This window comes from Parasteatoda tepidariorum, chromosome 3, assembly GCF_043381705.1.
Source record: "Parasteatoda tepidariorum isolate YZ-2023 chromosome 3, CAS_Ptep_4.0, whole genome shotgun sequence".
Taxonomy (NCBI): domain Eukaryota; kingdom Metazoa; phylum Arthropoda; class Arachnida; order Araneae; family Theridiidae; genus Parasteatoda; species Parasteatoda tepidariorum.
Window position 1 is genome coordinate 60,839,979 of NC_092206.1, and position 12,459 is coordinate 60,852,437.

The following is a 12,459-nucleotide window of genomic DNA, read 5'->3' on the forward strand; positions in this document are numbered from 1 at the left end:
ACCTGATCACAAACTGAACCTGAGACAAAATTTCAAAAATGATACTTATTTATAAATTTTGAACAAAGAATCTAGAAAGACAAAAGTTTATTTAGTTTTATAGATAGTTTATATAGCTCCTCGAACTATACTTTAACACTAAAATAAAAAAAATGACGAAGGAAATTGCCCCAAATAGAAATAACGGGTATTGAAACTAGTACAAGTTGGAACAAGTACAAAGTCACAGTGATTTCGTTAAAAAAAATCTTGTTTTCTTTTCGTGCTTATGACTGTTCAGTCGTTTGAATGTGATAGTAATGTTTGATTAAATATTTTATTTTAGGTGTTCATAAGTATTTTTAGATGCGCAATCGCTTAATGAAGTGCAAACAAAGCGAACAGTTTGAAATTGAAGCAGATATTTCCCTAAGAAGAAAATTGCAGTTTAGATTTTCAACTTGAAACTGGAGTTGGCTCTTTTGTTTACATATGAAAACAATTTCTTAATGTTTTAAATTTTTATTTTTTTCGTGTGTCAGTCAAAGTTGATTAGGTTTTAATATTATGGGTTCCAAATTCTGATGAAATGTATGAATCGCCAGAAACATTGCAACAATTGTGTCTTAACTTTATTTGTCAAAATATTAGCTCTGTGTGTTCTACAATTGAAGATCTTAATGCTAATACATTAAAATATGTTTTCAACAATCCTTTCATGTGCTTTCCGCCTGCTCTATCCCAGCAGTTGTTTCAAAAATTTGACGAGCAAACGTTCACTGACCAATTATTGACGATTTTTGATTCGTCTGTAACTAGATTGAGTCAAGTTTACATTCAAAATGCTTCTAAACTGACTACCAAAGGTTTGCGTATTTTGAGATCTCATAAAATTTCGGAACTTGCTGTGATTAAACTTACTAACGTAACTGTTAATGAATTAATTGGTTGTTTAGATGAGTGGACTTTAAAAAATCTTCGTATATTAAATGTGTCTAATAGTAGCTTTGTAAACAGTGAAAAAGTTCGTGTCGTCATCGCTTTGTCTAAGCTTGAAAGTCTACGTGTTTTGGATGTGAGTAATACTGATTTCAACAGTCAAGGGTTAGAAATTGTAGCGGACTATTTAAAATGTTTAGAAAGCTTGAATATATCGAAAACCAAGGTTTCGGACATAACTCCTTTAAAAAAGTGCAAAGAACGTTTAAAATATTTAAATCTTTATGGTTTAGGTATATATAACTCCAAATCATTGCCAGTTATATTTAAGCTTTACGAATTACAGCACCTGGATATATCAGAAGATAAAGATGATCATTTGCAGATTTTAGAAATACCTATGGGTTCAGCTACAATTACAAAAGCACAATTGTGTGAATTTATAGAAAATCCCAACAGTTTGCCAAAGTTACAATCACTAGATATATCTGGAAATAGTAATATTGACATTAATTCTTTAAAGTAAGTGTTATCTATGTTATATGGAGGCATTAATTTTGTTACATATGTTTACTGTTAATCTTTCTTTATATTTAAATTCTAACTTGATTGTTAAATTTTTCGAGCCTAAAATTTTCATCCTTTTCAATCGAGTATATGATGACCTACATTTCACCTTATTTTTCCAGGGAGTTATTCTCAATAAAAATCCATTTCTGTGGGTTTTTATTGGGTTTTACTTACTTATAAACCAGTTTTATTTTTCTCATCGTACACACCTTGACGTGAAAATTTGAGCTTTCAGTTAGTAGCCTGTGGTCTAGTGACTAAACTCTAATAACTTAGTGGCTACTTTTTCCTCAAACCTGATGAGTCGGTTGGTCCTTTTAAATTAATGGCCACTTTTTGCTTGGATTAAATTATATTTTTTAAAAAAAATTCAAATTAGAAAAGAAATCTATGACTATAAAAGATAATTCTACAATAAAAATAATATAAACATGTGACAAAATTTAGTTAAACATAATGACTTTAAAGAACTTTATTTAATAATATTTGGGGTGGCAAAATACATTTAATGTCAAAATTACAATTTTTAAATATGTGAATTGTTAGAGAATTCTCCTTCCACATGAATCCTTTAATCAGAAATTAACAGAATCTTTTCACCACAGTTGATTGATGGATGGAATATTTTCACCACAAATTTAAGGAACAAAGTTTTGAATGGGGACATTGGACATTTTAATAAAAATTCTGTTTTACTGTGTCTGATGTATGTTGATTATACCTATTGATGTACTATTATCATTAAGTGATTTTTAAAAAAAGTTTGGGGAAAAGTGATTGGTTGTTTATTTAAATTAAATCTGAAATTTGTTGTTTACTTGCGGCGAGTGGTTATTTTTAGGTCTGTATACCTGATTGAAAGTGGGTTTTTATTTTTTGGAGATCTGATATTAGGCTTTGAATCTCCAGGGCTTAAAATTAACAGTTGGCCTGGGGCTTAACTCCTGTTTGGACTGCTATAAAATTTTTTTTAACAGTTTCCTGAGTTAAGAATTGATCTTTTGTCAGTTGAATATCAAAAAATGATACGTTGATTTGGTTTTTCGTTAATTAGTTTGGTCTGTTTTTGTCACTAAATGGCATTACTTCATCATAATTGTTGAAATTATACATTCTTTATAATTTTTTTAAAAAAATCTAATTTTATTTTAATAAAATTTTTTTTAAAACTTTTACTATTAAAACTAATAATCTATTTAGGGAATATATATAAAATTAGCCTGTTTAGTGAAGCATATTGATTAAGTTTTGATTTACATGAAACTTTATTCGAATAATTAGAATGTAAAACTTTTACTTTTTTATTTGTTCCATTTATTTTGTTTCATAATTTTTTTAATCAAATAAACACAGGCAGATGGATCAAGAAACATGTGTGAAGAATAATGAAATTTTTTAATTACTAGTCCTGGTGATAGTTTTTTAAAAATTTCTATCCTAGCTGTTGAAACAGCTCTTTTAATTATATTTGTTAAACTTCCAAGTATTAGATTCCTAAACAAAATTCTCTAGTAAATTTTTTTTTTATGTATTACTTATTCATTCATTGATATGAAAACCATTTTTTTCATGCAGGAAAATCACTAGTTAAAAGTTTTGTAAAAGCCAAGATTAACATTGAGAGGGTTAAGCAAACTATAACTATTTTGAAATAATGTGTGAAAAATGTAATAAATTTGGGTTTGTGTTTCAGAATATTCTTATCCAATCACTTGAAAATAAAATTCCTTGGTTTAATGGAAAATGACATTTGTCAAGATGATATGTTTTCCAGATCTTGCAATCCAAAGCTTGTGGTAAGATAACATTACTATAATCTTTTTATGTTTTATCACCTCATTCTGTTCATATTTCATTGTAAAACTTCACAATTGTTGAAACTTGTATTACTTGAATAATAATTTAATTCTAATTTCTTTAGATTGTCGAAAAGTAGCTGTACATTTAAATCTACATAATGGAGTTTTATATGAACATTTTTTTACTGTTACCATTTTTATTAAAAGTATAAAATGTCTAAAATCGAAGCTTATGTCAGCACAAGTGTATATATTAGTATAATAGTGTATTTTAAGACATGTTTTTTAAATTTTTTTTTTAATAGGATTTACGTGCTTTATCTTTGATTAATAATGACATTTATATTGGAGTTAAGATCTATTTGTAAATTCTGACACAAAATGCCAATAAGGAATTTGTGTTTGTTACTCTTGCACAGCTAATCTTATCATTCTTAACTTGATGTAAAATATTTCATACTTAAAAATGATATGATGATATTCTTACATCATTTCATGTGTTTAATTTTTGAATCAGGTTACTGGCTATGCTACGCAAGTTCAAGTTTTAGAATCCTTGAAAAGGTACATGCAAAGACAATCATATTTACAGAAATCTCTTTGTTATTTATACTCGGATCTTCAAAACTTATCTGAACCACGTCTAGACATTATAAAGGTTTGTATAGCTCTTTTATAGTTCTGTATGTCATTAAAATTATAATTTAAGTCATATATAATTTGATTATTCTTTATACAGCTGTCAAAAGAAGTCTTAATTTTTGAACAAAAAATGATTTGTAATTTGTTAATTTTTGAAGAAAAAAAAGAAAAAACTTGAAGAATTTAAAGATATTAAATTTTTTTTCTTATTTAATTTAATAATAGACATTTTATAGATATGTTATTGTAAATTTTGCTGACAAATTAATCATTCTACTTAAATTTTTGATTTGTTATAAGTGATGACTCCTAATGAAATATATTTGATTCAATCTTTTAGAAATGTATTTAATTTAATCTGAAACAAATATTTTTGATAATTCATTTAATGTTTTAAAACTAGATTTGTGTCATCTTAAATATTTATTGTAGTTACAATCTTTTTAAAATTATGAGCGTGTTTATTTTATGTTGATAAAACCACAATTTTTAAAAGTTTCTAATGGTCTATATTTAGGATTAGTTTCTTTATAATATGTCTATTAATGCTATTTTTTAGTAATACTACTTATATTCTTACATTTGAAATTCATAAAAAAGGTAAAATTAAGGAGATAGGAATCATGCCTTTTTTATGGCAGCTGTCTTATTCAGACTAATTTTCTAATGAGTTTAAAGAAAAAAAATTACATATTGCTATCTAAAAACAGGGTGCATCGTGTTTTTAAAAAGTGCTTGAAATTGCTTATTTTTGGTTTTATTTTTTGAAAGCTTTTAAAGATGCATATTTTTTATGTGTTTGTGAAAAAAATGCTTTATTTTCTTTGCTTGTGCTTTATTATATTTTTTCCAAAAAGAGTTTTTTTTCTTTATCATGACAAAAAGCATGGTTTTTACCGCTGCGTCATTTAAATTGCTGTTCTTTTCTGCGCACCTGTGTCCATATTGTGAAGAAGGCTGATAGTTTTTACGTGCTGGACGAAATACTTGCAGGTTCGCATCTGAATTTGTTGGAAAAGATTCCTACAGTCACTTGTGTAATTTGCTGCATTTTGGGAGAGACTCCAGATTTTAGGCTTGATATCCTGTTCTCTAAATTGACTCAAAATTTTGTTGATCACAGGGACCAACTAGACATCAACAAATATTTTCCCATGTGGCAAAATTTTCTTTTCTTGGTTGTTTCTTTGTTGGTTTAGGGCCATTGTTTATGTCACAAGAAAGCTTATGACATTCTTACACTGTTCTTCTTTTTGGATCAGTAGCACTCTCTCTGAACTTGACTTAGGGATCATTTACTGATTAAATATTTTCATGTGGTTCCAGAGCAGTTAAAAATTTAATGAGTTTCATTACTTTAAAAATTTTATTTGCCTTTTTTTCTATTTGGATAAAAATAAATTACAATTTTATAATAACGAGAGCTTATATCAGAGAAATCATCCTCTAGTTGTGTAGAGTATTTTAGTCTTTTTATTGTAGTCTTATTTTACTGAATTCGCTCTTAAATTTTTCAACACTCTTGAGATATTTATGGGGAAAAAGCGCTATAATTTTTAGAGACAAAATGTTTAATAAACACTTTTAATGAACTAATTACTAGTCTGGGCCTGTATAATAATTTACTTCTGCCGAAAATGTTTATTGTAATACTCACATTTTGTTTTAATATTATTGAAACTAATTTTTACCATTTGTGTAAAAAAATATTGAACGAAATTACAGATTTTTATAATAATTTAAAAGGGTGTGTCATTAATTTTATTTCACTAATTTTTCACTGTTTTTTATTTTTAATATGAATTTCTTTAAGTTTTCTTTGCCTGCTTAAAATTGTCTACATATCTTTATCAATTCAGTATTATCAAAATATATTCTTATAAATGCTTTTGTTTAGTATACGTATGCAATTTTTATTTCAAATTCTAAAAAAAAAAAAAAATATTTCCAATTCTTAATTTAAAAAAAGACATCTGTTATCTTTTTTTTAAAAATTAAAGTGTAAGTAGCTGTAATCTTAAATTCTTTTAATTTTTAATTTAAAGTATAGAATAAAGACTAGAATATAACGCAATAGATTATTAAATAATTTTATGTATATATATCCGTATGTTTATATAAATCCTTATTTTTTGTTGAAAAATTTGGTTATACACATTTTAATCATTGGTGATAAGTGTGACTGAATTGTGTTATTTTAAATATTGATTTTACTGTAATGTTTTTTCATGTGCGTCACGCAACACTGATTTTGTAGATTTTGATTGTGCTTTAAATTTTTTTTGCGTGTGTTCTAGTGCATCCTCATAAATATTAGTTAAAATTTTTAAAATTGACACTTGTATTTAATAAATCAATAAATATCAATATATATATATCATATACATATGTACTCAAGTCTTTTCAGCCAATATTCTCTGAATAAATATACATAAATTCATTTTGTGTCTGGTAATGTTTGGCTTGAAATGGTTTCTCTACCTTTCATTTACGCCATGCTGTCTAGTTGCTTATGATATAACATAGAGATAATATATATTTATCTTAATTACATGATTGTAATTTTAAAAAAACTAAATTGAATTTATTTTATAGAATTCAGTTGCATTCAATATTTATTCTCTAAAAATGTCTTCCATTCTCAAATTTGAAGAAATTTTATTCAAAATTAAAATCTGTTTGCATTAGTTAAAAAATCAAAACATGTGAGCATTTTAATTTTAAAATCAATAAATAGAATTAATGTTGTATCTAGTTATTAATATTTATTTATGAAAGCAATATTATTTTTCTTTATTATTTTGTATCACAGCTTTAATTTTTTGAATCAATACTTGAACTACTCTGAAAATTTATTATTAAAAAGAAGAAAAAAAAGAAATATTATATGTAATTTATTTTTGTGTATTCAACAGCTTGTACTTCGAGGTATGAAAAGTTTCCCAGATGTGTTAGGAATCCAAATGGCTGCTACAGCATGCTTATACAATCTTACTAAAGTTAGCACTAGATTACATACACATTGGCTGAGGAAAGTTGTCGAATGCACTCTTTCTGCAATGGAAAATTTCCCTAATCAGAAACAAGTAAGAGTTGAATAGTTAATGTGGCATAACCTTTTTGGAAGGATGGCCACCGGGTAATAATGTGTATGCACCAAATAATGTGTATTTTGAGTAGCCCAGCTATGTAAAAAATTATTATGCTAGTTAAATTAAATTAATTACTCCTATAAAAATAAGCTAAACTAATTCAATTTTCTGAAAAATGTGAGGCATTATCCTATTTAAATTTAAAAAAATTCTGATAAAAACTTATAAAACAGTGCAGTATATAAATAATGTATAAATTACATCTTTATAATGTATAGATTAAATCTTTATTTTTTAACATAAAACCTTGATATGCATTTGTTTTAAAAATTTTATAAATACGTAAAATTTCGTAAAATGTTTCTAATTTGAAAATAAAGTTATAAAATTAGGGTTTCTTTGTTATAATAAAGATGTTATGTTTGAGTTCATTAAAAATTTTTGTAGGCATCTTTAAATTAATTTTTGTTTAATCTAGGGCATGAAGTCTTATTTAAACTAATCAAGGATTGTAAGAGGCTCTTAGGTCGAAAGTTCTGCATCCATGATTTAATTAAAATTATTTAAGCATGGATGCATTAAGATGCATTACGTTTTCTACCATTTTATTATTAATATGTAGGGGGATTATAAGAAGGTGTTTTCTTTCTCTTAAAAAGCTGAGTCATATTATATAAAATATCACAGGAATTTATCCAAGACCATTATAATTTTTTCTACAATGTTCTGAGAATCGGACCATTTATGTGCTTTATTATCTTTGGTGTAGCTTTTTTTTTATCATTCATTCCAAGTTAGTCAATCAGTCTAAAATTTAAAAAAAAAATATATAAATATTTTCATGGGAAAAACATTTTGTATAAAATTATCATTGCAATCAAACTGTTATAGTATTTCACATTAAAACTGTTATTCTGTACACAGTAGTTTTCTTGTAATCTAATTTTACCGTAACTCTATTTTATTTATTAGTATAATTTAAAAATTAATTTACTATACATGGATAGCTATCTTTTTCGATAATTTCTTTTGCTTTTTCCGTGCTATATCATAGGTATGTGGGAATACAGTGTCCCCCAAAAGAAAAGCAATCACCCTGAATATCTTTTAATCTAATGATCAGATTTTTACTTACTGGGACTCAATTTTATTAGTTTGAAGGCCTAACTTTAAATGGGCTAATTAATTTGCTCTTACAAAAGCAGACTCAAAATATACCTTTTCTGCACCTTTATTGGTCGAATTTGGATTCTTGACCATCTAAATAAGGGGAGTAGTTGTAATCTGGGTCCCACTAGTTTAGGTAAGAGAACTGTTGAAAATTTGGACCTCGCACTTTTTTTTTGTATTTTAAGCTATATCTCAAGAACTTGTTAAGCTAATTAAAACAGTTTTTTAACTCAATTATAAAATTAATTTAACTAAAGATAGTTTCATGTAAAAAGATTTTATTATTTGATAACAGTCAGAGAGATTTTGAATTGTATGTTATACACATTTTTATATCATTTTAAAATATGTAATTTTATATGGAAAAATGGCAAGATTAGAAAAAAAAAGGGTAAAATACTTCCTCATAACTCGGAAAGGGTTTAGGTAACGATTGCAACTTCCCTACATTCTGGACTGCTAGCTAGAAAAAGAGCGTAACACCTGGAAGTAATTATTTTATCCTTCATTTAACACATGGATCAATAAGTCCCGAGACTAACAATGAAAACAACATTTTTTTTGCAAAATTTTTTTTTATTCATCAACATAATCACCTTTTAGGGTGATACAATCGTTCCAACGCTTTTCCAATTTTTCAATACCATGTTTATAAAAAAAATTATCTTTCGCTTCAAAATAAGCTTCAGTTTCAGCGATGACCTCCTCATTTGAGCCAAATCTTTTTCCCTGGAGCACTTTTTTAAGATCAGCAAAGAGCCAGTAGTCACTGGGGGCTAAATCTGNTGGATTCTTGACCATCTAAATAAGGTGAGTAGTTGTAATCTGGGTTCCACTAGTTTAGGTAAGAGAACTGTTGAAAATTTGGACCTTTCACTTTTTTTTTTGTATTTTATGCTATATCTCAAGAACTTGTTAAGCTAATTAAAACAGTTTTTTAACTCAATTATAAAATTAATTTAACTAAAGATAGTTTCATGTAAAAAATAAAGTTTAATAATTATTTATCAGATTTTATTATTTGATAACAGTCAGAAATTTTGAATTGTATGTTATAAAATTTTTTATATAATTTTAAAATATGTAATTTTATATGGAAAAATGGCAAGATTAGAAAAAAAAGGCTTAAATACTTCTTCATAACTCGGAAAGGGTTTAGGTAATGATTGCAACTTTCCTACATTCTGGACTGCTAGCTAGAAGATGAGCGTAACACCTGGAAGTAATTATTTTATCCTTCATTTATATTAAGTTGATTCTAACAACCTAAAATAGCCTTAACACTTAATTGAAAAGGAATATAAATAAATGAAAGTTCTTATTTGTAACCTACAAATGATATCGCCACCCAGCAAACACACGAAGAAGTGTAAATAATAGATTCCCACTATGAATAATACTACAATATTATGGGTAGTGTGATATTTGATTTTGTTGATCCACAGATTTTCATGAGATATATTTGTTTCAAACTGTTATAGCACAATACTTGATTTGAAGTAGTTTCTCACAAATTGTAAAAGATTAAAAAAAAAGTTTTTTCTAGTATAATTTTGATATTTATTAGAACTGTAAGTTTTATTAAACTTTTCTGTATGAATTATACATTTCTTTGCTATGTTTTTTTTTTCAGTTGCAGAAAAATGCATTGTTAACACTTTGCAGTGATAGAATGTTGCAGGATGTTGTAAGTTACATTTTATTTTTGACGTATGTCTTATAAATCTGTTTGTAGTGATATGTGTCAGAACATAAATCTTTCATTTATATAAAATATATAATTAATTCAAAATCAAACAGCTTTTTATGAAAACATTGAGCAAAATAAATAGTCTTTCATATTTTAGTTTCAACAAAAGTAGGAGTAATATATTATGTTTATATATTTATGTAAATAGAAGTAAGGTCTTTAAATGGAACAGTTGAATTCTTTTTTTATTTTTAAATTTCTATTAATTCATTTGGTGTGTTCTAATAGTACAGGGTGCGTAGTGTTTTCAAAAAGTGTTTAAAGGTGCTTATTTTTGATTTTCGTTTTTTGAAAGCCGTTAAAGGTTCTTTTATCAATGGGAGTTTTTAAAAAGTGCTTAATTTTCCCTTTTCCAAAATCTGATATTTTTCTTTACCATGTTGATTTTCGCCACGAATTATGCAAAAGGATAAAAGACATTGTCCTATTCGACGTTTTCACAATTAATTCAACCCCAATCTATTTCGTCGTGCCGCCGGTCTGTAGTGTATGAAAACACCATATGTTTCACATGTTCGATGAAATACTTGCGGGTCCGCATTAGCGTATGCTGAGCTGGATTCAGTGGTAAGGACTTTTGACTCTCATGTGCAACCCTGCTGCATTTTGCAAGAGATTCTCAATTTCACACTTCATTTTACCCCTCTGTAATAGAACCGAAAAATCTCATATTCCGCTNCATGTTTGATGAAATACTTGCGGGTCCGCATTTGCGTATGCTGAGCTGGATTCAGTGGTAAGGACTTTTGACTCTCATGTGCAACCCTGCTGCATTTTGCAAGAGATTCTCAATTTCAGACTTCATTTCCCCCCCTCTGTAATAGAACCGAAAAATCTCATTTTCCGCCCTCTGTAATAGAATCGAAAAATCTCTCGAATTTTTGTTGATTACGGATTTTGTTGATTACCAACTAAACATTGTAAATTTTTTTCTCTATTAGTGAGAGAAAATTTAGTTTCTCTTGTTAGTTTCATCGTTTGTGATTGTTGCTCATTTTCCGCCCTCTGTAATAGAATCGAAAAATCTCTCGAATTTTTGTTGATTACGGATTTTGTTGATTACCAACTAAACATTGTAAATTTTTTTCTCTATTGGTGAGAGAAAATTTAGTTTCTCTTGTTAGTTTCATCGTTTGTGATTGTGACGCGCCATCGTCTTTGTCATTGTAAATAAAACCATCAACTGTCAAAAACTTGCCAACCCTGTCTAATTATGATATTTTTCAAAGTGCTTAAAAATATTTTTTGAGTGCTTGAAAAGTGCTTAAAAGGTGCTTATTTTTTGTTGAAAAATTTGGCTATGCACCCTGTTAAAGCAAGTTAGCAAAGTGTTATTAGTCAGTCACTTTTCATTGTTTTTTGTTATCATTATTTGACAGTAAAAAAAATAAATAAGTAAATAAACTGCAAAAGCGTTAATTAGAATGAATATTAACTTTCAGAAAGACAGAAACTGTATTCCTTAGAAAAGCAATTTGTTTAAACATATACTAACTTGTAAACAGATATATTACAGTCTGATGAACGGAATCACTGATAGGTAACAAATTGAATTAAAGATATAACAAGCTTCAACTCAAGTTTTAAGATTTGATGTTTCTCACTAACATCAAACATCTTTGTAAGTCATAGTTTTTGGTTTGGATTATCCGAAATTTCAGATTGTTGGGGTTTGGATTATCTAAAATTTTAGATTTTTAGGGCTCTACAACATTTAATATGTACCTAAATCTAAAGCACTGATAATCAGCTGTTACTGTTTTATTTTAAATTTTTCTTTATATATCTTTACACGTAAATTTTATTTTATTTTAGACTTTTGACAGATATCATTGTGCTGAATTAGTTATGAATTCTTTATTAACATTTGATGATCCAGCTATGAATAGAATGTCAGTTGCTATTTGTTCTATTTTAGCAGCCAGAGTAAGTAATTTTATTTCAAATATTTATTATTATTAGAATGATGAATTCCCTAATGAATTTGAAATAGTCTAGATACAGTGTTTGAGGGATATATATATATGGTACTTTTCTGTTAGCCATGCGCAAGCGAAAAATCGCCAAATCATGTAGAATTCTGCCAAATTTCTTACAACCATAAGGGGAACTTCTAGCCATCATTTGGAGTCGTATCTCACTGAATTTGTGTGGAGACGAGCAGTAAATGATCCATTTGAGCAACTTCTCAAGGACATTACCGTATTCTGGAAAAACCAATTATTATAAGCATTCTTTTTGGGTAAAACTGTTTTGTTTACAATTCATTAATATTTGTTTATAGTTGAACTTGTTTAACTTACTATTAATAAATATTTGTTTATAGTAAAACATTTTCGACTTTTATTCCATAGCCTGTTTTGTCATTCGCTTTGCTTGTCGCCTTGGCTCGCGTTTGGTTCACAATTGGTAATGTTAGTACCCGGCTAACTGAAAAGTACCATATATATATATTATATATATATATATATATATATATATATATATATGTTGTATACATAATATAAAATATATATTT

The 12,459-nt window shown here is 27.3% G+C and overlaps 1 protein-coding gene across 1 annotated transcript in view; it reads left to right on the forward strand.

Moving 5' to 3' along the window:
* The first annotated feature begins 204 nt into the window (after positions 1 to 204).
* The window catches only part of LOC107442190 (protein zyg-11 homolog), a 24,478-nt gene continuing 12,223 nt past the window's right edge, over positions 205 to 12,459 (forward strand). Inside the window, exons 1-6 of the mRNA XM_021146826.3 lie at positions 205 to 1,440; positions 3,182 to 3,284; positions 3,805 to 3,945; positions 6,845 to 7,015; positions 9,825 to 9,878; positions 11,757 to 11,867. Coding sequence (XP_021002485.1) covers positions 569 to 1,440; positions 3,182 to 3,284; positions 3,805 to 3,945; positions 6,845 to 7,015; positions 9,825 to 9,878; positions 11,757 to 11,867 — 1,452 coding nt within the window. The 5' untranslated portion in view covers positions 205 to 568. The remainder of the gene's footprint in view (positions 1,441 to 3,181; positions 3,285 to 3,804; positions 3,946 to 6,844; positions 7,016 to 9,824; positions 9,879 to 11,756; positions 11,868 to 12,459) is intronic.